The sequence below is a fragment of the Sciurus carolinensis genome, chromosome 17 (assembly GCF_902686445.1).
Source record: "Sciurus carolinensis chromosome 17, mSciCar1.2, whole genome shotgun sequence".
Taxonomy (NCBI): Eukaryota; Metazoa; Chordata; class Mammalia; order Rodentia; family Sciuridae; genus Sciurus; species Sciurus carolinensis.
This window is the reverse complement of record NC_062229.1, coordinates 61,078,880-61,102,615: the sequence shown is the minus strand read 5'-3', so window position 1 is coordinate 61,102,615 and position 23,736 is coordinate 61,078,880. Positions and strand designations below refer to the sequence as shown.

Here is a 23,736-nt window from a genome sequence, read left to right as displayed (position 1 = left end):
ACTTCCAAAGCATAGGTCATATACCAACTAGTCCTGAGACCATATCCATGACAGACGCTACAAAAACTCAGCACTAAATAATACCAGCCACATGGTGAGAGGCTTATTCCCTATGGATTCTTTTATGGTACGCTTCCATTTAGTATTTCATGCTTCCCTAAAATTTCCGAATTGTTATGCGTGTCAGAGAGAGAGGGGTACCTCAGCTCGTCATCCTCAGGAGGCAGCCGTGTCTAGCTAGAACTGAATCGCTTTATTTTATTTAGATAGTATTTATTTTTACCCTTCATGTCTCTTATTGAGCAAGACAACTGATCTTCCATTTATAGTAGTAATATAAGTTTCCTTTTATAAAAATATTATTAAATAAATATGCTACAGATGGCACATGGGCCGTGGCCAAAATCAAGAAGGTGGTATTGATGCGGGAAGTTTGGGGAAGCTCAGAGAATTCCTACCCACCCCATTTTGCAGATGTGGAAACTGAGGCCAGAGGAGGAAAAATGACCTGCAGAGCTAGTTTGGTTCCAGAACATTGGGCCCCTAGCTCCTCTATGTGTTCCTTTTTCCACTCTTTACCCAAGAGGAGAAAAATAAGGAAAAAATCTCCTCTGTGTCACAGAACTGGCTGACCATGACTGCTGCATTGTCCTTGACAGTGGCAATGTAAACAATTCATACCTTCAAGTTCAGGTCTGGGGGTGAGGGAGGCATCGGAGGTGACAAGTGACCAAATGTTACTATTTGGTCACAACAATACAGCCCTCCCCTGCTCGGCACCAAGTCCATGCAGGAACCAGGGACAGGAGCCTGGCCTGGCCTTGGTCCTCTCTGAACTTGCCTCGCACTGGACTTCTCAGTGTTGAGAGATGCTCAAGAGGCAAAGCCAGACCTGAGAGATGCCAGAGGCCGGCAAAGCCACCCACTTCCTGTCAACAAAAAAATTAAGACTTCATGCCTGCTTGCAGATTCTACAAAATTAAAAATTTCCAATTTGCTCTTCTGAGCGTCTCCTAAAATAACAGCATGTCCTACACATAGACAAAATGGGACAGCCATCCAGCACGGCCCCAAAGAGGGCAAAGCTGGAGGCCAAGGGACCCATGTTCAAACACCAGCTTTGTAATGCCATTAGCTGTGGGGCTTTTAGGAAGTCACTTAACCTCTCTGAGTCTCCATTTCCTCATGCGTAAGAGATGATCATCACCATGCCCACCACTGCCAGGGTTAATCACTTAGAAATCCCTTAGCCTTCTGCTGGGCAAAGAATAAGCGTGTGAGCATTGTCTAGTCTTGGCAGCGATACGAGGGCGGGTTTGAAGGACCCCTAGAGTCTTGCAAAAAAAAAAAAAAAAATCCTCTCTGGGAATGAAGGATTGGGACAGAAATGAGGGAAACTGGAAGGAAAAACAGGTCTACTTGAATCGGGCATCTGTTCCGAAGCCCCGGGGGGGAAGAGAGATGAGAACATACACTTCCTGGATCTAGTCTCAGAGCACAGTACCCTGAGCAACAGGAGATGAGAACAATTCTCCTGGTTAATGAGGCTGCCGCTCCTAATCGGGGGGCACATGGAACAGAATGCTTTTGCTTAATAGAGATCTTTTCCCTGCCTCTTGCCCAACTCCCTGGCACAGCCAGCAGCCCTTTGTTTAATGAAAGGTAGGGACTTTGAGAGGTAGGGTGGGATGGGCTGAAGGACGCGTTATTACCCTTATTATTATGCTAATAGTTTAATCACAATCAATATTTATGAACATGCACAGAAACGGCACAGTCCCCAACAGTCCCCAGCCGCCCTGTAACCAGGGTTTTATGTCCTCATCTAAGGACATGTGTGGGGAAACCTGGGATCTCCTCCACAAGTCCTTGGCCTCTCTGGAGTTCTGCCGGGGTTCCCAGAGGTCATTTCAGAATATTTGTCAAGGTTGCATCATTATTTATGAGGTTTTCTTTGTGGTAGGTGAATACTTAAATACCTTTTGCTTTTCGAAGTATTTCCAGTCTATTTGACTTTTACCTTTAGACTTTGGTAAATTTTCATGTAGAAAAGATGGCAGTGACCAGAGGCAGTGACGCACACCTGTAATCCCAGGGACTTGGGAGGCTGAGGCAGGAGGATCGGGAGTTCAAAGCCAGCCTCAGCAGCTTAGCGAGGCCCTAAGCAACTCAGTGAGACCCTGTCTCTAAATAAAACACACACACACAAAAAATGACTAGGGATGTGGCTCAGTGGTTAAGTGCCACTGGGTTCAATCCCCAGTACAAAAAAAAAAAAGGAAAGAAAGAAAAGATAGCAGAGGGCATGATGAATATCAACTGCAGATGAGGAAACTGAGGCTCAGAGAAGCAGTCTGGGGGACAGTGCCATCCTTTGAAGTCAGACCCACATAATCCCAGTTCTACCACTTCTTAGCTGTGTGCCCTGGGGAAAGCAGAGTCTTCGTTTGCAAAATGAAAAGATAGGTTCTTAGAAGAATTGAATAAGATAGGGGCTGGAGCCTTGGCTCTGTGGTGAGCATTTGCCTGGCATGCAGACGGCTCTGGATTTGATCCGCAGCATCACTAAAAAAAATTTAAAAAATGGAATTGAATAAGACAGTGTATATTAGGATTCCATTATTGATAAAAACATCCATGTTTTTATATCTGACTACCTGTGAGATATAAAGGAGTTATTTCAACATCATTTATGAGAAAACCACAGTGAATTGCTTTTCCTAAGGACACAGCCAATAATTCAAAGGCAGGAGTTAAGAGTGGAGAAATTTTTTTGAAATTTTTTTTAGGCAATTTAGGGAAACCTGATTAAAAAAAAAAAAAAAAAAAAAACTCAATGTTTAATTCTTTTCTTTCAATTGCAATTGAAATTTCTGAAGCCATTAATCATTTTTCTGAATTATGAAGCTACTCAGGAGGAATTTGGGGTGTGACAGTTCCCATGCCAGCATTTGGAAAGTCTGGCCCTCCGAGAGAGAGAGAGAGAGAGAGAGAGAGAGAGAGAGAGAGAGAGACAGACAGACAGACAGACAGACAGGAAGGATACACACAGACAGAGAGAGAATGGCCTTACAGTTTGTGCGTGGATTTAATGTTGGCATTTTTATTTTACTTTTTTTTTTTTTTGTACCAGGGATTGAACCCAGGGGTGTTCACCCACTGAGCCACATCCCCAGCCCTTTTTTGTGTTTTACTTAGAGACAGGGTCTCGCTGAGTTACTTAGGGCCTGGCGAAATTGCTGAGGCTGACTTTGAACTCGGGATCCTCCTGCCTCAGCCTCCCAAGTCGCTGGGATGACAGGCCTGGGCCCAGCGCCATCTTACCTCTATTCAAGTGTACAGTTTGGTGGTACTAAGGACATTCGCAAAGTCTTGCAACCATCACCACTGCCCATCCTCAGAGCCCTGTCCCTCTTACAGAACTAAGCTCTGAACCCATTTATATAGTGGTTCATTCCATGCTCACAAGGACACAGCCCTGCACAATTGGCCACACTGAAGATATGGCAGCCCCTCCGGTGACTGAGCTCTGGGGCTCCATTATGCTATTTATGATTCCACATTTGCTTCAAGGGTTGTGTTTCTCTCCCGTCCTCAGCACTGGAAGGGGCTTCCACTGCGACTGTCACTTGGCCCCAGGCAGGAGCCACCGAGGTTTGCACAACTGCTCACCCGCACAAACAGTCCCAGTACATCCCACCCACTCGAACATTCTGCTCACCCAAGCAGTCGGTCCCTTCCTTGGCACAGAGAATGTGTTCATCTTCCCAAGACGCACGAGGAGACTCCAGACTGGGGGGAAGGGCTGTCAGGTTTCTCTTTCGCCTTTGGAGAGGCTGCACCTCGAAACCAGGAATCCATCCGCGGAGACCTCGAGGAAATGGCCCCGGGAAGGGGTGGGACCTTCCACCCCAGGCTGTTTCTCCATTAGAAGGCTGAACATTCCACCACCCAGTTGCTCTTTTATCTGTCTCTCATCGGAACAGTAACATGAGCACGAGTTTACAGGAGGACATGGTACAGGAACTCCAAAATCTTAAAAAGCAACCATTCGGCCTGGGGTTGTGGCTCAGTGGTACCTGCCTATCCCTGTGAGGCCCTGGGTTCCATCCTCAGCACCACATAAAGGCAAAAAATAGAGGTATCCTGTCCATAGAAAACTAAAAAAGATTCTTTTTAAAAAGGCAAAAAATAGAGGTATCCTGTCCATAGAAAACTAAAAAAGATTAAAAAAAAAAAAAAAAAAAAGCAACAGTTCTCTGACCTACTCTTTTCTACCTGCAATCTTTTCCATTAGAAGCGACCCTCAAACTCATTTCATAGCTGGACCCTCATAGGTATAGGTACTATTTTTAGATAACTTCTTTTTTTTTTTTTTTTGGTACTGGGCAATTGAACTCAGGGGCATCTAACCACTGAGCCACATCCCCAGCCCTTTTTTATATTTTATTTAGAGACAGGGTCTTGCTGAGTTGCTTAGGGCCCCAGTCTGAGGTCTTCCAGCAGAAAAGACGATAATGACTGACTTCTGAGAACTCAGTTAATAACAACTTTATAAAGGACTCTATTCCCATTTTACAGTTGGGGAAAATGAGTCATGGAAAGATCGAGTAACTTGTCCAGTGACTGGCGGAGCTAGACTCTGAGCCAGTGTGTTCAATTCCAAAGCCTCTGCTCTCAGCCACTTCCCTATATTAATCTAATCTCATCCTGGTTAGAAATCTGCACATCCTTTCTCCAGATACATCCCACTCTCGATGATGGTCACAGCTTTTCCCTGTTATGACTGAGCAGTGTTCATCACGGGTTTTGTGTGGGCAGGTTAAGTGTCAGCCCTGCCTCTTCCATATCTGTTATAGTGGCGCAGGTCTGTCATCCCAGCAGCTCAGGAGGCTGAGGCAGGAGGATGGCGAGTTCAAAGTCAGCCTCAGCAGCATAGTGAGGCCCTAGGCAACTCAGGGAGACCCCGTCTCTAAATAAAAATAAAAAGGGCTGGGGATGTGGCTCAGTGGTTATGTACCCCTGGTTCAATCCCGGGTACCAAAACTAAATAAGTAAATAAAAGTAAAAGGAGAGCATAAAACCTGGAGGTGGGGGAGGGGTATGGACAAGTATATGGACTGCAGGGAAATCAACCTAGGGGCTCACTGCCCAGTCACAGAGAGGTTGCTCCTTTGGCCTGGCCCGCCCCACTATTATGGAACTTTATGGGTCCATAGAGGAACAGATGAAGCTAGAGGGTTGCTGGGAATAGTAAATGAGGTGACTCCTGAGAAATACCCAGAACACTTACTGGCCCAGGGAAATGCTCAACGATGCTGTCTATTTGCAGTCCCTTTATGTCTGTGCCAAATCTCCCACGCTTTGTTATCTGTTACCTATGCAAAAGTCTTTTTCTTTATTTTATTTTTTTTTTTTGTACTGGGAATTGGATTCGGGGACATTCGACCACAGAGCCACATCCCCAGCCCTATTTCGTATTTTATTTAGAGACAGGGGGCAGGGTTAGTGAGTTGCTTAGCACCTTGCTTTTGCTGAGGCTGGCTTTGAACTCACGATCATCCTGACTCAGCCTCCCCAGTCGTTGGGATTACAGGTGTGTACCACCTTGCCCAGCAAAAATCTTCATCTCTAATTTTTTTTTAGAGATGCTAGAAAATTACAATAATGAAAATTTAAAATTAGTATAATAAAAATTATGGTAGTTTTTTTCTGGAGTCTTATTTCCAGAACTTCTATTAATGTTAAAACATTAATAGCCTTTTGCTTTACTACTAGAGCATTGATAACCTTCTCAAGTAATGGGAAATGTTCCCTTGTCCACATTCTCCATAGAACCTGCTTCATTGACCCTCTGAGAGTCACAGACTTTTTTTTTTTTTAAATCTGGAAGGAATCTAAGGAGAAAACAATTAATCCACCCTCATTATAATAGATAAGAAAATGAGTCCAGCAGTGTAGTCAACTGGTCAAAATAGGATCAGAAATTCACATTTTCTGATTCTTTCCCCACACACCACTGTCTCCCATTAAGTCATGTCCTCATTCAAAGGCGAACAAACATCTTCTATAAAGGGTCAGATAGTGAATATTTTGGACTTTGTGAGTCACAAAGTCCCCATCACAACTCAACTCTACCCTCATAGCACAAAAGCACCCATAGACAATATGTAAATAAATGGGCATGGCCATGTGCCAATAAAACTTTATTTGTGGACACTGAAATATCGATTTCATGTCATTTTCACCTTTCAGGAATATTATGCTTTTTATTTTCTTTCAACCACTTAAAAATGTGGAAATCAGCCCATGGCACACACCCAGTGGTTGTAATCCCAGCAGCTCAGGAGGCTGAGGTGGGAGAATCAAGAGTTCAAAGTCAGCCTCAGCAAGTTAGCGAGGCCCTGTCTCTAAATAAATATAAAAAAGGGCTGGGGGATGTGGCTCAGTGGTTAAGCACCCCTTGATTCAATCTCTGGTACAAGAAAGAAAGAAAGAGAGAGAGAGAGAGGGAGGGAGGGAGGGAGGGAGGGAGGGAAGGAAGGAAGGAAGAAAGGAGAAGAAAGAAAGGAAGGAAGGAGAAAGGAGGGAAGGAAGGAAGAAAGGAAGGAAGGAGAGAAGGAAGGAAGGAAGAAAGGAAGGAGAAAGAAAGAAGGAAGGAAGGGAGGGAGGAAGGAAGGAAGGAAGGAAAGAAAGAAAGAAAGATGAAGAAAGAAAGAAAGAAAGAAAGAAAGAAAGAAAGAAAGAAAGAAAGAAAGAAAGAAAAGAAGAAAGAATCAGAACTGTCATGCAGTTGCTCCATTATGCTCCACTGGTCAAAGCAGTCACAGGCCAGCCCAGACTCAAGGGGAATGGAGAAATAGATTCCATGTCTCCAGGAGGGAACAGAAAAGTATCGGTGGCAGATATCTTGGGAAACAACTTTTCCCAATGAGAACTGGGCTTCCAGTCTGTGTCCCAATGCAGACAACTCCAAGGAGCCACACTGATCTCCAGGGATGTCTTTCCAAGAGGTCTTACCTAGAAGTCAGGGAGAAATAAAATCAGAGAATTTAGACCATGATGCGTAATATTGCAGCAAAAATGAGTAAAAGTCAGCTGGCCAGGCCTCTTGCCCCTGGATGTCTTCCTCCCAGAAGCATTCTCACCAGGGGACTTCTGAACATACCCAAGTGTGTGGTGTTTTAAGTTAATGACCCCACCCACCAGCAAACATAGCCAATAGTCTTAACAAATGAACTCAGCTTCTTTGGAGACAGGAGAAAGGGATGGTTAAATAATAGCCAAGACTAATTGAACACATACTATGTGCCAGGCCCTGCATGAGAGTTAACTCTCCTTAACTCTTCACAGGCACTAAGTGAATTAATACAGGTAAAATGCTTTGAAGGGGGACCTGCATGTGGTTAACCCGCAAGAAGTCCTTCTTTTTAAATTAACCTACACATCCACCCTAATAGGTGATGCTATGGTTACTATTGTCATTATCTCTATTTTCCAAAGCAGAAGCCGATACCTAGGTTACTTACCTGACACCCTGCTGGTGGGCAATAGAACCAGATGCAAGCCCAGGCCCTGACTCCTGATCCCGAGCTCTTACCATTCCACTGTCCTACTCAGAGAACAGGAACAAGAGACCCTTTAAGTTCTTCTCAGAGAAGCCACAATTACCATTCCCTTTGAACTCCTAGTGCCCAGTCATGCTTTTCTTAATTATTCCTTCAGAGGGCAATAGCTCCAACAACAAAAAGAAAGCTCTAGAAACCTCTGTCCGAGGTACTGAATCGAGTATCACAGTTCAGAGTTCATTTGGTTCACAAATTTTGTTGAGCCACTACTATACACCTGGTAGTGCAAACAGCGAGGAGAGAGAGATGTTCTTATTCCTCATTGAATCTATATTCTAGTTATGAAGATGGCAATAGATAAAAATTGAACTCAAAAGAGATAAAATTATTTTAGGGATGGTAGCAGCACCAAGTAGTAATTTTACATACTGAAGTGCCACAAGTCTTAAAAAAAAAAAAAAAAAATCCACATCTCTAAGATTGCCTGGGTTTAGAAAGTGAAGAAAGAAGCAAAATAGCATTCTTTAGTCTTATCCCAGAAATGTCAAAGGCCAGACATTGAAGTGAATGCCACTTGGTCCTTCGAAGCAGTAGCGTGTTCTGCAGTTTGCAGGCAAAGGCAGAGAAACCAACTCCAAGTTCTTATGAACGGGGTGGAGTCTGTGCATGCAGAGAATAAATAATTTTCTTGATTTTTTTTTTTAAGACCATGGGGAAAAGGAAAGCTCAGGGCGTTACTAATGCAGTGGTATCTGTTCAGATTTTTTTTTTTCTTCCATCTTTGAGTTTTGCCCAGCAGATTTCTGTTGGCAGAAAGGACCTAATCCACATTTTTTTTTTTTTTTGGTCTGTGCATTGATTTAATAGTATCAAACCCTGAGGTCCTCGTGGTCTGCACCTGGGTTGCTTTTTCCCCTAATGAAGCAAGAGAAGTGGTTTAAGCCCCTGCCGTGCTCCCTATCAAAGCCACACAATGATTAACTCAGGTCCCCTTATTAGGACCAGGCAGAAGAAAATCCCTTAGTCATCAGCATTGTGAAAATCCCAGGATGGGGAGTGTTCAATGAAAAGATTACCTTGGGCACCTGAAAATAATGGAAGAGCTCAATAGAGAAACCATTAAGCCTGTCTACACACGCTAAGTCAGGTGGAGGGTCGAGGTAATTAGCTGCGACATTCAGGCCAGAGAATCCATTTTGGAACTTCTGCCCTGACTGGGTCAGTGCGGATAATTATTCAAATCCCTCATACATTTTTCCTGGAGAAACCATTTTAGGTTGTGTCTACACACACACACACACACACACACACACACACACACCTACACAAACAATACTAAATATGACTAGTCAGTAAAAGTGGTTGGATAGATATTTTTTTAAATTGAATAATAAGTCACTTGGGGAATGAGAGGTCCAAAGCCATAACTTATTTTTGTTGTTGTTTTCTTTTTTTAAAAAATTTGCTCTTTTTAGTTATGCATGAAAGTGGAACATATTTTGACATATCATACATGTGAGACTTTCTTGTGGTTGGACATGGTGTGGAGTTTCACTGTCATGTGTTCATGTATGAACACAGGAAAGTGATGTCCCCTTCATTCCACTGTCTTTCCTATTCCCACCCCCTCCCTTCCCTTCATTCCCTTTTGTCTAATCCAGTGAACTTCCATTCTCCCCTCACCACCCCATTGTGTGTTAGCATCCACATATCAGAGAGAACATTTGGCCTTTGGTGTTTGGGATTGACTTATTTCACTTATCATGAGAGTCTCCAGTTCCATTCATTTACCAGCAAATGCCATAATTTCATTCTTCTTTATGGCTGAATAATATTCCACTGTGTGTATATAGACCACATTTTCTTTATCTATTCATCGGTGGAAGGGCGCCCAGGTTGGTTCCATCCAAAGTTGTAACTTATGAGTTGTGTGACTTCAAGCCACATTGTTTCATTTCACTCAGCCTCAGTTGCTTCAACTGTAAAATGGGAATGTTAATAGCCCCACCATGTTAATATTTAATACGCAATATTGCATTGATATAAAATGCAGTATTTCTAGCTTATATCCTGATAAGTAGTAAGCACTTTTAAAATGTGATGTGTTTGACTATTTGTTGGAGGGACTAGTTTGTGTTTGGAGAGATCAGATATTGGGGTGTCATTCAACAAGGGGGTCAGTAGTCTCAGAGCAAACGCCTTCACTCTCCAGCCCCTAGTGTGGCCCCTTCGTAGGTAATATGTGTCCTTGGTCTCAAGTGTGTGTAAACATGAAGAAGCTGCTCGCTGATAGCACATCTTCCTGCCTTCAACCTCGGCCTCCACCAGTCTCTCAATCTGTGTTTCCTTTTCCCTCCTCCCTTCCCAGAACTGGCTCTACCTGGGGGTGGGCAGTGGTCTGGTAAGCCCTGCTAGAGAAGAGGTACTTGTTCCAGAAAGTGGGAGTCCTGAGAAACAAAGTCCAGCCAAAGTCCCAGTTCTTGCCTCTCTTTTGAGGCCATGGAATCCCTCAGAAGGGATACTGGACCAGGACTTGTGGCAAACTTCTTGCCCTAACCCTTGTCCCTTGCACCTGGGCACATGGCTTGGTCCCAGAGAGGACTCGATTGCATTCGTGAGGGCTCTGGCCTGGGGAAGTGTCCTGTCACACGTGCCTAGACTCAGCCATCCTGGGAGGGGAGGGGGAGAGTGGATCTCTGACTTCAGCCTCCATGTTTTGAAGGCAAGCTGTCCAGAGCATGGCGTGTCGCTGAAATGACAGCAAGCCTCCCAGCCAATGAATCCACTCAGATTCTTGCTGGTAATCTGGAAAGATTCCAGCCTCCTTTTTATAGCCAAAAAATTACCAGTGGGCTAGGAGTATGAAGTGAAACTGATACCGCCGTTTACCGGTGATGAGTTCTGCTTCTTCTAATGTTGAAGATTAAGCACTAGAGAAGCACGCCAAGGCAAGCATATTAAGCAGGTTTATTTAAAGGGAATAATACAGACTTCTCCCGGCAGGGAGAAGGGGGCCATGGCTGATGTTCTAAAGTCCCAAGAAGTGAGCACACCCTGCATCTTTTATAGGTTAAAGTCTCTTTTGTTCTCCAAGAGTTCTCTCCCCCCTTATCTCTCTCTCCTTCCTGCCTACATGACTAGGCCTGGTTTTGCTTTAAGTGAGAAGCCATGGGCAGGGGGAGGGCCAAGGTGATTCAGGCAGATAAGGGCCAGGGGGCATTAATTAGCATCTCCTTGTTTGCAGTCCTTGATAAAGGCAGGTAAATTTGGTAATCAATGGGCTCCGGAGATCTTTGACATTCCATTCTTCCAGGGGCAGTCTCCAACTTCCAAAGGCAGATGGCTTCATGGCTTCATTTCCTCGAATTGACCCAATTTTCTATTTCTACACTAACTACCTATCCTTAATTCTGGCTTCATTCCCCCCTTTAGCTATAGGAACTCCTAACTGCTTTAAGGAAAAGGGGGCGTCGGTCGTTCCGGCTGCTTCGAAGCTGAAAGGGGGCAGCGAGGGGTAAAGCAGTTTGGAGTTCCTTTTTTAAAAATCGGGTCAATCGAGGGGTCCAAGGTAGAAGTCTGGTTGGGGAAGAGCAGGTTGTAAAGTCATCTGGGGGTGGGTGCTTCTATGATAGAAGAACAAAAAGACATGGGTACTGAAATGAGATTAGTACAAAGTAAATGTTGCAGCATCTGGAACATGCCACTGAGTATCATGAAAATGACAGAAGTCAATCTTTCACCAGGCGGGTGGAAGAATTGAGAAATTGTTCCCATAACTAGGCCTAGCAAAGGCTGGAAAGGACAAGGCCTTTATTTGGGAACTTTAACATTGTCCAGGTTATCAGGAATGTAAACACAACATTTAACTCTTAATGTCATAGATGTCCCAAAAAAAACATAGTTAAGCTATACTTAATGTTATCTGATTTTTGTAAAATATCCCTTTATTGGTATAACCTGTGTTTAGTAGAGAGCTCTATACTTCTGTTACTTAGGGATAGCTAATCATATGAGCAAACATAGGTTAAGTCTACCTGTGTAGCTTAGGAAGGTCTGCAGGCCTTAAACTGACTAAAAACTTCTGACTGGCAGTTTCTCTTGATAGTTATCAGGCACATTTGCTGAAGAATCTTTCTTTCATTTGTAGCTTCCAGTCTTTATTCTAGTGGGCTAATACAAGTGTACATCTTAAGTTACATTTAACTATTAATTTTTTAAATGCCCAAGAATGGCTATATTTTGGTTTTAACTGTTTTGCTGGGTGTCTAAGATCAAGCTGGTCAAATTGACCTGGTTCCTGTCTTGTTAAAGAGTCAGCTGATTTCCCACAGGGGCCACTTGTAGAGAACTTAAGAGCAGCTTCTTAGCTCCACCAGTGCCATTGGTTAGGTAGGGTCTCCTTGATGAGGTGACTTCCTTTGGAAGCATTAAGGGATGTCTCCCTTTTTCCATGACCCTCCTCTGCAGCAGATGCACTGAGTGATTTTTCATCCTCTAGTCTCAACAATCTCCTTGATCAGGAGGTTGTGCGACCCAGAGTTGCAGCACTCCTTAGAGAAGTCCTCTTATTCCCTGGGTTCAGGCTGACTGAGAGCAAAAGATCCAAATACTGGTCTATCTTGCCTTCTGTATTTAATTCCAATCTCTAAGTTTGATCTTAATCATCCAGCAAGCCAGTCTCACCAGTCATAAAGTAAGAGTACTGGGCTTTAACTTTAATGTCCATAACTTTACAGTTATTTACCCTTTTATCTAACTGGAGTCTGCATTAGTACTGGAAGTTACCACTATCTGTTCTGGTATCTGTTACCACTATCTGTTAGGTGATGGCTTATTATCACAAGTTACCTAGGTTGCGTGTTCTTGAAGCAGCTACTTCTGCAAAACATTAACAGGTAACAGTTTTACAAAATGAAATTAGCAAGAGTAAAAATATATTCAGCTTGTATAATAGCTATGTTGAATTTTGACTGAGAACCACATTATATTCCCTATTTGAGATCATAGTAATTTTACAACAAAAAAATAATCTTTTGACTATAACTTTAAAAAATAAGCTGAAGTCTGACTAACAAATAAATAAGCTGGAGTCACTCTAACATGCAGTAAGGTGGGAGGCAGAGCCTTATCTCAGGTAAGGCATGGCTCTTTACAGACCTTAAGTGTTCTTATTCTGATGTTGATTTTTGTTTCTTCCTTAAATATCATTAAGTAGTTCACATATACTGTTTCCTGAGTCTATATAAACTTTATAATTAACACAATTTAACATTGTATCTAAAACATGAATCAAAGAAAGGCTGAGAGAGCTTTTAACTTTCCTTTTGTGTGTCAAAGTGGCAAAATATTTTCATGTTTCACAAAATTAACCTTTAAACAAGTCAGGCTCTAATGTTTAGAAATACATTTACATTTGAAATTCTTTTTCTCAGTGTAAAAAGTAACCAATTTTGCATATACCCTATTGATAACAGGTCCTATAATAGAACATTAAATGATAGAAATTAATCCCCAATAAAATTTACTCTTTATAAGTTTAAAATTACCATTACAGACAAGTTTAATCTGGAGAATAGCAGCTGGATAAATTCCCTGCTTTAAAACTTGTATACCTGAAAAATATGAACACATTTAATATACAACTAGTAACCATTTCACAATTACCTTGACACTTTTATCTTACCAAATTTAGTTTTTAAAGAAAAATGTAGACTCTGTAACATAGTACAATACTCTAACAGTTGTTTAACCATAATTGTATACACCAAAATTTTTAAGACTAATTGTTCAGAACATTAGTATTTCACCTTAGGAAAAACCTTAAATAGCTTTAGCTGTTTCACATACATACAACCAACTTAGTTACATGCAAACTTGTTGAAACTTGCCCTTTACTTACACAGACTTTCTTAGCACTTACTTAGACCCTCATGTATTTCATCACACAAGCACTTTCTTACCCAGAAACATTTCCTTTTTCCTTTTACTAAATATATTTCCATACCCAGAACCTTTTATTTTCTCTTTCCTATTTGTTGACCCCTTTTTGTCCACATTCTGAAACAACTCTTATGAGATTTCTGAATTTAGATAAATTGCTCTATTTTAATAAGATTAAATATTTTGTTGTTTATAGTACTCTAATTGAAACACAGTTGAAACTTTTGGGACCCTTTGTATATAGAATTGCACTTGTTAGGACATAACTCTTAATAACCTTGTTTTTAGTTTAGTGATGACACAAAGCAAGTTTAAACCCTTTTATTTACCAACCTATGAAAACACCAATAATGTTTAAGTATGATACCCCATGGAATTTAAGGAGTTAAGAGTACTTGATGTTATTTAACAATTAGCATTTTAACTTTGAAAATTAATCAGATGTCTCTACAAACACATTTGAATATTCCCATACATGTTAACTCTAATTCACTTATTCTGTAAAAACCAAGAAATCAGACAAGTGTCCTGAACAGTATTTGCTGTCTCTTTCCTGTTGAAGAAAAGTCTTAGAAACAATTGATATTAGACATTTTATTAACATCAATATTTTATTAGCTTGACCACCTAGAGACTTGCGAGTTATTTTCAAAGACATTTTACTTTCATTAGTTTACCCAATTTGAATTGAACCTTTAAATCACGTGAATTAAAAGTATTTGGATCCATTTTTAAATTTTAATTTTAGGAGCGCTCAGTTTTGATACAGACAACACCAGACAGCACGACATACAAATAACACAAAATCAAAGGCCTTGTAACTTTATAGGTGAATCTCCATTGCAATGTAACAGATGTTCAAAAGCTGTAGTTGAATAAAAAAATAGAACTTATCAAAAAAATCATGAGCTCAAAAAATATATAGAATTAAAAAAAAACAAGAGTCCTGGAAAAATGATACGGCCGTTAATTACTTTAGTAAAGCACCATAAAATTTACTTTTGCTGGAGTTTAGGTAAGGCTCTTTTTTTACCTTTTTTTTTTTTCTTGGGTTTGAGACCGGTCTCCTACTGAGCCTTTGGGCTTCTTTTATTTACATTTCAATGTAAGCCTTGACTGAGATCTGGAAGGACCTAACAGATTTGAATAGAAACCTTGTGCCTAAGGCACTTTAGCCATCTCATCAGTACAGGTTGGATGTCAAAGAAAATTATGAGACCTTATTTTCCATTTCTTTTGAGAATGAAGCTACTTTGCTAAGTTCCTCACTGAGATATGCCATTGGTTATTGAGTTGCCTATGGCTGCCTATCCAGGATTTATTTTCCCCTTTTGTGACAAACAGGTTAAATCTTGCTTCATAGGTAAGCTGAGGACAGGAGCTTGAAGTAAGGCCCCTTCCTGGGGCAGAATATTGTCCTATAGTGGTTATTTTCTGTAGTATTGAACCTGTTGATGACATAATTAAGCTTTATTTTTTGAGATCTTTTAATTCCTATTAGCTAAGAAGTTTAGGAGTTCTGCAATGGCCTTTTGATATTCCTCCTGGGTGGAGGCACATAAAGGATGTACTTTACTTACTGGAGAACAATCACAGAATGTTTTATCTCTGAATTTTGTTAAGTCCTTAGCTAAGGTTTGTCCGGAACAGGTGAGGGCCATCTAAATCCTGAGGCAATACTGTCTAGGTTAGTTGAGATACAGTATCTGGTTCCTCAAAGGCAAACAAATTGTTATTCAGAGTCTAGCATAAACAGGAAAAACCATCTTTTAAATCTAACAGTAAACCAAGCAGCAGTTGGAATCCAAGATAAAAGTGTATGGATTAAGAACTACAGGATGGGGGAAATTACTGCTTCATTATTCTAAGGTCTTAGACTAGGCAGTTTGCTTTTTAACTCCTAAAATGGGCAAATTGCATGGACTATTGCAAGGCATTAAAAGTTTCTATCAGTTTGAATGATCTTTAATAAGTCCTTTTTCTTGCCTATATGTTCCCTTTTCTTTCCTTTGATGTCTATTAAAAATGGAAGATGCAAGTTGGAGAAGATCATCTGAGGATTGATCAGGGCCACGTGCCAATTTTGAAATTTCCTCTAAATATTTGGGGCTGACTAAATGATAAATTTATACTTTAAAAGTAGGTGGCCCTTTATGGATTCAGGATTCAGAGTGGTGTGCTTTCTTATTGCTTTCCTAAGTCTCTCCATGAAAATAGCAGGACTTTCCTGAAGGCTGCATAATAGTTTTTTTACGCATCCTACTCATTATTGGATGGTTTCTGGGAACTGCCTGTGCTCTAGATGGTTAATAGCATAATTTTCCAGGTGAGGTCAAATACCTGGCATAAGTTTTGAAACATCTCAATATTTATTAGGATCCTCCAAAAGCCTCCTTAAATTTATTTTTGCCTATCTTAAGTTGGGAGGGTTCCCTCAATTTTCCTCCCTTAGTGGGCGATTCCTCAAGACTTTCTCCTCTCATGGTAGAGATTATTGCTGTCAAGCATGGTAACATATGAAAGGCACTTTTCTTGATCATTTGCAATTTAGCAGTATGCAGGCTAGTGGTGAACCTGGCAATACTGTTGAGAGTGAAGCTCCCATCTAAGTGGAAGAAAAGAAAAATAGACCTCAGTCGCCCGCGCCGGCGACTATGTGCAGGGACGTCTCCCTAAGTTTGAGCTTCAATCCGGTCCAGAAAACCCGTCTCTCACTACCTGGCTTTGCCAAAGTATTTCTGGCCTCCTTCGGCAAAGTGCTGGGGCTCTAGTTTGCCCTGTGCTAGAGACCCTTGGAGGATTCAGACTTAAGGGCATTACTGCTTTCCTCCCTGCCACTATAAACTCCTAATTATGAAAAACGATGACAAAAGTAAAAAGTGTGCCTTTTGCCTATCTTCTTGCCCTGTAGACGAAAGGAATCTCCGGAGGGTGAGGGGACATCTATTGGTTGTTAGGCGTATAACGCCCTTTGCTTGGAGGGTCTCATGGGAGGGGTTTTTAAATGCCTCCCTCTTGCAGCTTAAAGAGAACACCATGAGTACATTTAAGCATGGAAACAGTAATGGGGAGACTCTAGATAGGCTAGTGAAGGCTAACTATGTGAACAAAGGGAACCTGGGCATTTTCATACTAATCATCCCAGGCCTTAATCCTACAGCTTGAATTCCTAATGTCTGACCGGCAAGGGAAGGGGAGCATCCAGGAGGGAGTGGATTTGCGGGAGTGTTGTGCACTGTGCGGCCCATACGGAGGCAAAGGTGATTGACGCTTTCCCTCAGTGCCATTGTCTACCGATCAGCCTGGATACCCTTCAGGGCTGTCGGGAGGGGGAGTCTGGAGAAGGAACCTTTGGGGTCCACCCGAGAGTAGCCCGGGCCGAGAACCCCGCAGTTGCTCCAACCCTTCCTCCACCTCCACGCATCCTGGGCAGATCAGGACTAGGGACACTGTGTACTGGCGGCAATTGCGCTCCGGGCCTGGACAGAAAAGTAGGAAACGGCTTCAGCACAGTCCAACATGCCTACAGAGCAGGTGATTGGAAACTTGCCTGGGCCGGGAAACCTCTCACCCGAGTCTTAAGGATGGCGGCTGCACTAACTGCATTTAAGTAGCCGACGGGTGCCCATTTTGCCCTCCAAAAATAAAGAGACAGAAAGAAAGATGCACCTCAAACAGATGTGGGGTGTGTGGAGAGAGAAGCTTACTTACCTTGGCGTAAATCTCGCTGGGGCCTCCAAATCTGATACCGCCGTTTACCGGTGACGAGTTCTGCTTCTTCTAATGTTGAAGATTAAGCACTAGAGAAGCACGCCAAGGCAAGCATATTAAGCAGGTTTATTTAAAGGGAATAATACAGACTTCTCCCGGCAGGGAGAAGGGGGCCATGGCTGATGTTCTAAAGTCCCAAGAAGTGAGCACACCCTGCATCTTTTATAGGTTAAAGTCTCTTTTGTTCTCCAAGAGTTCTCTCCCCCCTTATCTCTCTCTCCTTCCTGCCTACATGACTAGGCCTGGTTTTGCTTTAAGTGAGAAGCCATGGGCAGGGGGAGGGCCAAGGTGATTCAGGCAGATAAGGGCCAGGGGGCATTAATTAGCATCTCCTTGTTTGCAGTCCTTGATAAAGGCAGGTAAATTTGGTAATCAATGGGCTCCGGAGATCTTTGACATTCCATTCTTCCAGGGGCAGTCTCCAACTTCCAAAGGCAGATGGCTTCATGGCTTCATTTCCTCGAATTGACCCAATTTTCTATTTCTACACTAACTACCTATCCTTAATTCTGGCTTCAAAACCTACTCCTGTCCCCAGGATGGGGACAAACACTCCATCTATGCCAATTGAGCCCAGTATTTCCGGAAGCCCTGGTAAGACTTTAGCACATTTAATCCTCTTTGTCATGGTCATGCCCATTTAGGATGTGAGGATTACCTCACTCAGGTCTTCCAGTATCCCTTTGAGTGACATTATGCTGGTTCCATTTACAGAGAAGTAATTGGTTCAAAGTCACCATTTAGAAGATGGCAAAGGCAGACTTCCAACCCAGCCAGCCTGGACTCATCCTCTAAGCCACTTTTCTGGGAAGATCTCTTTTAAAGTTAAAATAAATGAAATAAATAAATAAAACCGGGAGCAGTGGTGTACTCCCATAATCCCAGTGGCTCCAGAGGCTGAGGAGGGGAGATTGCAAGTTCAAAGCCAGCCTCAGCAACTTAGCGAGGCCCTAAGCAACTCAGCGAGACCCTGTCTCCAAATAAAAAATTTCAAAAAGGGCTCAGGATGTGGCTCAGTAGTGAAGCACCCCTGACTTTAATGCCTGGCACTCCAAGAAAAGAAAATGAAAAAGAAAAAAAAATTGGGTGCACATGACATTTTTGACAGTCATTGATAAAAAAAAAAAATACAAAAGACAAAATATCCTTGTAAAATATTGCATGTCGAAGAAATGTGTTTTATCCATGAAAAGAATATCAACATATCATGACAATGGTCTTGTGTAAATTAGGAGGGCCATGATTTATTGGATGTAGACACTGTGTCTGGTGCACATTTAGATTTTCTGGCAATAATTTCAGAGCTCTAGTGCATCGGGAGGATCTGGTCACTCTTTTCTACTTAGAATGTAGCTGGCAAAAAGTTATAACATAGGGACTGGGGATACAGCTCAGCTGGTAGAGAGTTTGCTTCCCATGCCCAAGGCCCTGGGTTCAGTCCCCAACATAGATGATGCTTAAATGTGGTGCTGCTGGCATTATGTAGGAAAGGGTTTAAGGGAACACAGTTCTGTCCTTTCTTTTAACTCTGCTATATCTCAATTTGCCTACTGTAAAAAAATAAAAATAAAAATAACAACAAAAAGTAGAACTGTTGACCACTTCCTACCTCAGAAGGAGGCTAGAATCAGAAACAGGAGACAGACTGAGAGGTACCCTCTCACATAGGTTAAGAACCACATTAGAAGCCAGTGCAGTGCTACACACCTGTAATCCCAGCAGCTCGGGAGGCTGAGGCAGGAGGATGGTAAGTTCAAAGTCAGCCTCAGCAACTCAGCGAGACCCTGTCTCTAAATAAAACACAAAATAGGGCTGGGGATGTGGCTTAGTGGTTGAGTGCCCCAAGTTCAATTCCAGGTGCGCACCCCCCAAAAAAGAACCACATTGGAGCCTCCATCCTCAATGGGAGGGAGAGGGCTGTACCACCCGAGATGGCCAGTTCCTGCCAAAACTGTGTGTGGCTGTTTGCATCCTCTTCTGGGGTCCTGTCATTTTATTCCCTGTTCCTGATTCAGTGCTCGGGAACCACCATGACTTCAGTGTAGTTCCATCCTACCTTGAATCTCTTTCTTCAGCTACAAAAGATTATGACTTTTTCTGCCATTAACTCTTCCTTTTCCAGACAAGATGGCTGCCCCTTCACTGTCCTTATAGAACACACTAGAACACACTTCCAGAATATTATTTATTTATTTATTTATTTATTTATTTATTTATTTTTGTACTGGGCATTGAACCCAGGGGTGGCTAACCACTGAGCCACATCCCCAACTCTTTTTTTTTTTATTTTGAGACAGGGTCTTGCTAAGTTGCTTAGGGCCTCGCTAAGTTGCCAAGGATGACTTTGAACTTGCAATCCTCCTGCCTCAGTCTCCCAAGCCGCTGGGATTACAGGTGTGTGCCACTGCACCTGGTTCAAAATATTCTCTTTTTAAAATATATTTTTTTTAGTTGTATGTGGACACAATGCCTTTATTTTGTTTATTTATTTTTATCTGAGAATCTAACCCAGTGCCTCATACGTGCTAGGCAAGTGCTCTCACTGAGTGCCTGGGCCCTCAGAATATTCTTTATCCTCCTCATCAGTATCCTTCCTAAAATTCAATGACCAGAACCAAAAATGATGTACTACACCTGTTCCTAAATAACAACAGGGTTATAGGGCCTGGCACAGTGGCGTAAGCCTATAATCCCAGTGGCTCAAGAGGCTGAGGCAGGAGGATCTCAAATTCGAGGCCAGCCTCAGCAACTTATCAAGGCCCTAAGCAACTCTTAGAGACCCTGTCTTTAAATAAAATATAAAAGAAAGGACTCAGTGGGTTAAGCACCCCTGGGTTCAATGCCCAGTAAAAAAAAATAAAAAGTAATAATAATAATAATAACAGGGTCACAATTTACCCTGCTCTGGGGAGGTGAGGAAGATCATTAAGATTAAGTACGAGTCAGTTGCTGTCAAATAAAAAATGAGCCTGAGGGACTGAAGGCTGGTCCCGGTGGCAGAGCACAGGTTTATGTTCCTGACCAGAGCTTGCCTCCTCTCCCCTGCCTGCCTCCAGAGGAAAAGAATTTGACTGGTATCATTCTCTGGATTGGAACTGCATGTGAGTGGTAAGAGGAGAGTAGGCGTATTTAAAGGTTGATCATTTCAACTGTAGCAAAACTCCCACCAACTGCCAAGCATCAACTTGACAGAGCAAAGGAGGGAGTTTCTAGCTGAGAACAACTCTTGCCAGCGCCCGCTCTGACCACCGATGCTTGACTTCCCCGGGCTTTTCCATCGGCAAAGAGGCGATCGGGGAGATCCCAGGGAGGAATTTGGGCTCAGATGATCCCATAGGAGTCCTGACTTGTTTGCCTTTTGGCAGAGAGCCTGAGCAAACAGAACTTCCTCCTTAAATTCTAGGCATTTTCATCGCTTCCCTTGTAAATGGATCTGATTGCTAGCCCCTGTCTCGCACGGTGGCTTAAGAAGAAACTCCGGTCAAATAGTTCTGTGCAGTGAAAAGCATCACCTCGTTGATGGTATGGATAATCCCAGTGGCTTGGGAGGCTGAGGCAGGAGGATCAAGAGTTCAGAGCCAGCCTCAGCAACTTAGCGAGGCCCTAAGCAACTTAGTGAGACCCCGTCTCTAAATAAAATATAAAAAGGACTGGGGATGTGGCTCAGTGGCTGAGTGCCACTGAGTTCAATCCCCTGTACCAAAAATACAAACAAACAAACAAACAAACAAGCCACATTCTTGCCTGAACTTGATTCTGAACTTGATTTTGGAACAGTCATAGAGAGGACAGATTTGGGTGAGAAATCGTTTAGTAGAAATGGTAATCACACCAAATCTGGAAAGTTTTCCTCAAATCCCTCTAAAGGCCACGAGGCTGGTTCCTTCTCCCACCAGCCCCTTCAGAGAGCCAGCTTTCCATACAGCTAGGCTGGTTTTCAGGTTGACCAATCTGGTCTTCTCCTTTGCTTATTTTGCAAGCACCTTGAAGTCAGAACTGGCCACAAGCTTTCTCTCAGTCCCCAGATTTTCCCTGAGTTTCCTTTCGAAGTCAGGTAGCCGATGAGTCATTGGAGAGACAGCTATGAGCAAGACTGGTACAACCTTTGCTCCCATGACATTTTGTGGGAGGTAGACATGCACCAAAAGGAACTGAATTGCGATGGCAGTTGATGCTACAAAGAACAAGGATAGAACCGGGCACAGTGGCGTACACCTTGAATCCCATCGGCTCAGAAGGCTGAGGCTGGAGGCTCTTGAGTTCAAAGCCAGCCTCAGCCAGCCTCAGCAACTTAATGAGACTGTGTCTCTAAATAAAATAAACACCAAAAAAAAAAGGACTGGGGATGTGGGTCAGTGGTTAAGCACCCCTGGGTTCAATCCCTGGTACAAAAAGAAAGAAAGAAAAAGGATAGGTGTCTCAGAGAATCTGAAACCAGAGAAAACAGGAATCAGCTGGGTACTAACAAGAAGTCTCTTGCCACCAACTTTAAAGTTTACCAAGCACTTCCTCCCATGTTCTCTCACTTGATTGGGTTATAAGTCCTGCAAAATACAGCTTTGTCACCCTATTCTAGAATAGAGGTTAAGGAACTTGACATGGTTTCCCCAGGGTCAACTGGTTCAGGTTTTGACTCTGAGTTTTGGACTCTTTCCTGGGGCTTCATTGTCTGCCTTCGGGGGCGGGAGGGGTTTAGAGTTTGGAAAGATGCAATGGGAAAAGGAGAAAAGAGGAAACGACTCCTGGGGTACCTCTCTGGAAGACTTTCGGGTGAGGGCTATGATAACTGATATTGATCTCAGCCAAACGGTAAAAGAAAACCTACCTGAAATGTCAACAGGTATTCTAACTGCCTTCTGCGCATGGCAGTCTTTGCAGTTTGGAAACGCCCTCCAACCAGAAATACAGTCTCACCAGTGCCTTGAGAAGGAGACACAAAGATACTCACAGACTATCACACACACTCCTGTAGTTTTTATTACTCAAACCCAGCAGTTTCTCGGCTTCTCTGATGTCGCCCAGGTGTGTTTATAAATCCTTAGCTACAGATTGTTCCAGGCACCATATCCCAGGATTTTATATGCATTCACCTTTTCCATCCACCCACTGAAAGAGGTAATTATTAGTGTCTCCATTTTGCAGATGAGGACAATGAGAGATGAAGTAACCTGCCCAAGGTCACACAGTTTGCAGTAGAGCTGGATTTGAACCCAAGTCTGACTTCAAATTGTATCCAAACATGACCCTCTACCTCATGTACTCCCCCTGAAAATGAATTTCATAGCCACTTCCTGCTCTTCCCACCTGATTTTTGTTTTGTTTTGTTTTGTTTTAGCACCTAAAGTCATCATACGGCATAATAGCAGCCTTGGGACAGTTTTGAAAGGCTCTGATACCCAGCCCTCAGACACCATGTCCCTCTAGGTGGAGGACACCCACCCCACTGTGTTCCCTCCTCTGGAAGATCTGAGTTAACAGACACTGAGAACTGACAGATTCAATCAGGCAACCTGCAGCCAAACTACACAAAGGCCCAAGGAGTAAGAAGGGCCAGTGGTCTAAGTCGCTTCTCTAGACTAGTGAACCCTCTATCAATCAATTTTTATTTAGCTAGAGTCACTTTTCTTTTTTTAAAAGATAGGTGGTACACACTTATAATCTCAGCAACCTGGGAGGCTGAGGCAGGAGGATTGCAAGTTGGAGGCCAGCCTCCACAACTTAGGGAGGTCCTAAGCAACTTAGCAAGACCCTGTCTCAAAATGAAAAATGCAGAAAGGGCTGGGGATGTGGCTCAGTGGTAAAGGGCCCCTGGGTTCAATCTCCAGTACCAACCACAAAAAGAAAGAAAGAAAACAATTGGAAACTAAAGATAGGGGAAAAAAAGGCAAATCTCCCATAGCAGCTCAAGAATCTGGCTCAGTAACATCGTGTGCTTTTTCTCTCTCTCTCTCCTTTTCTCTTTCTCTTTACCCACCTCCAAAGCAGTGGCTATGGATTGAAGGAAAAAAAAAAAAAAAATAGCAAACTTTTTTTATCTTCTCGTATCTTCTTGTTTTCCCCGGTCAGTGCTGCCTGCCAGCATGTCATCTGAACTTGAGCTGTGAACAAAACATTAAACACAAACACCTGCCTCACCTCTATCTTCTCTTTTCCTCCTTAGGTGAAAGCAGCTTCCAAATATGTGGACGTACCTGTGAGTATTTGAAAATTGCTTTTTGTGGGTTTGTGGTTTTTGTCTCTCTCTCTTTTTTGGCTTGGCTTTGTTAGTGCTGTTCATTACTTGCTGCTAAACTGTATGTTCCTCACTTGATCAGAAAGAGCAAAGTCAAGACCATTTTGTTAGTAGGATCTTTCTCAGACCAGAGGGTATGGTTGCCTTCACCAGGAGAAAGTTCCAGCTGGAGAGTACAGCCAGCTCACTTTCACTTTCCTTTGTCTCCATTTCTTTTCTTTCTGT

At 42.7% G+C, this 23,736-nt stretch overlaps 1 protein-coding gene across 18 annotated transcripts in view; it reads left to right on the top strand.

The window, feature by feature from the left end:
- Cadps (calcium dependent secretion activator) overlaps positions 1 to 23,736 on the top strand; it is a 488,152-nt gene that overhangs the window by 416,395 nt on the left and 48,021 nt on the right. For all 18 annotated transcript variants that reach the window (XM_047531270.1, XM_047531267.1, XM_047531269.1 and 15 more), the window contains one exon: positions 23,440 to 23,472. In XM_047531270.1, the coding sequence (XP_047387226.1) occupies positions 23,440 to 23,472 (33 nt within the window). The remainder of the gene's footprint in view (positions 1 to 23,439; positions 23,473 to 23,736) is intronic.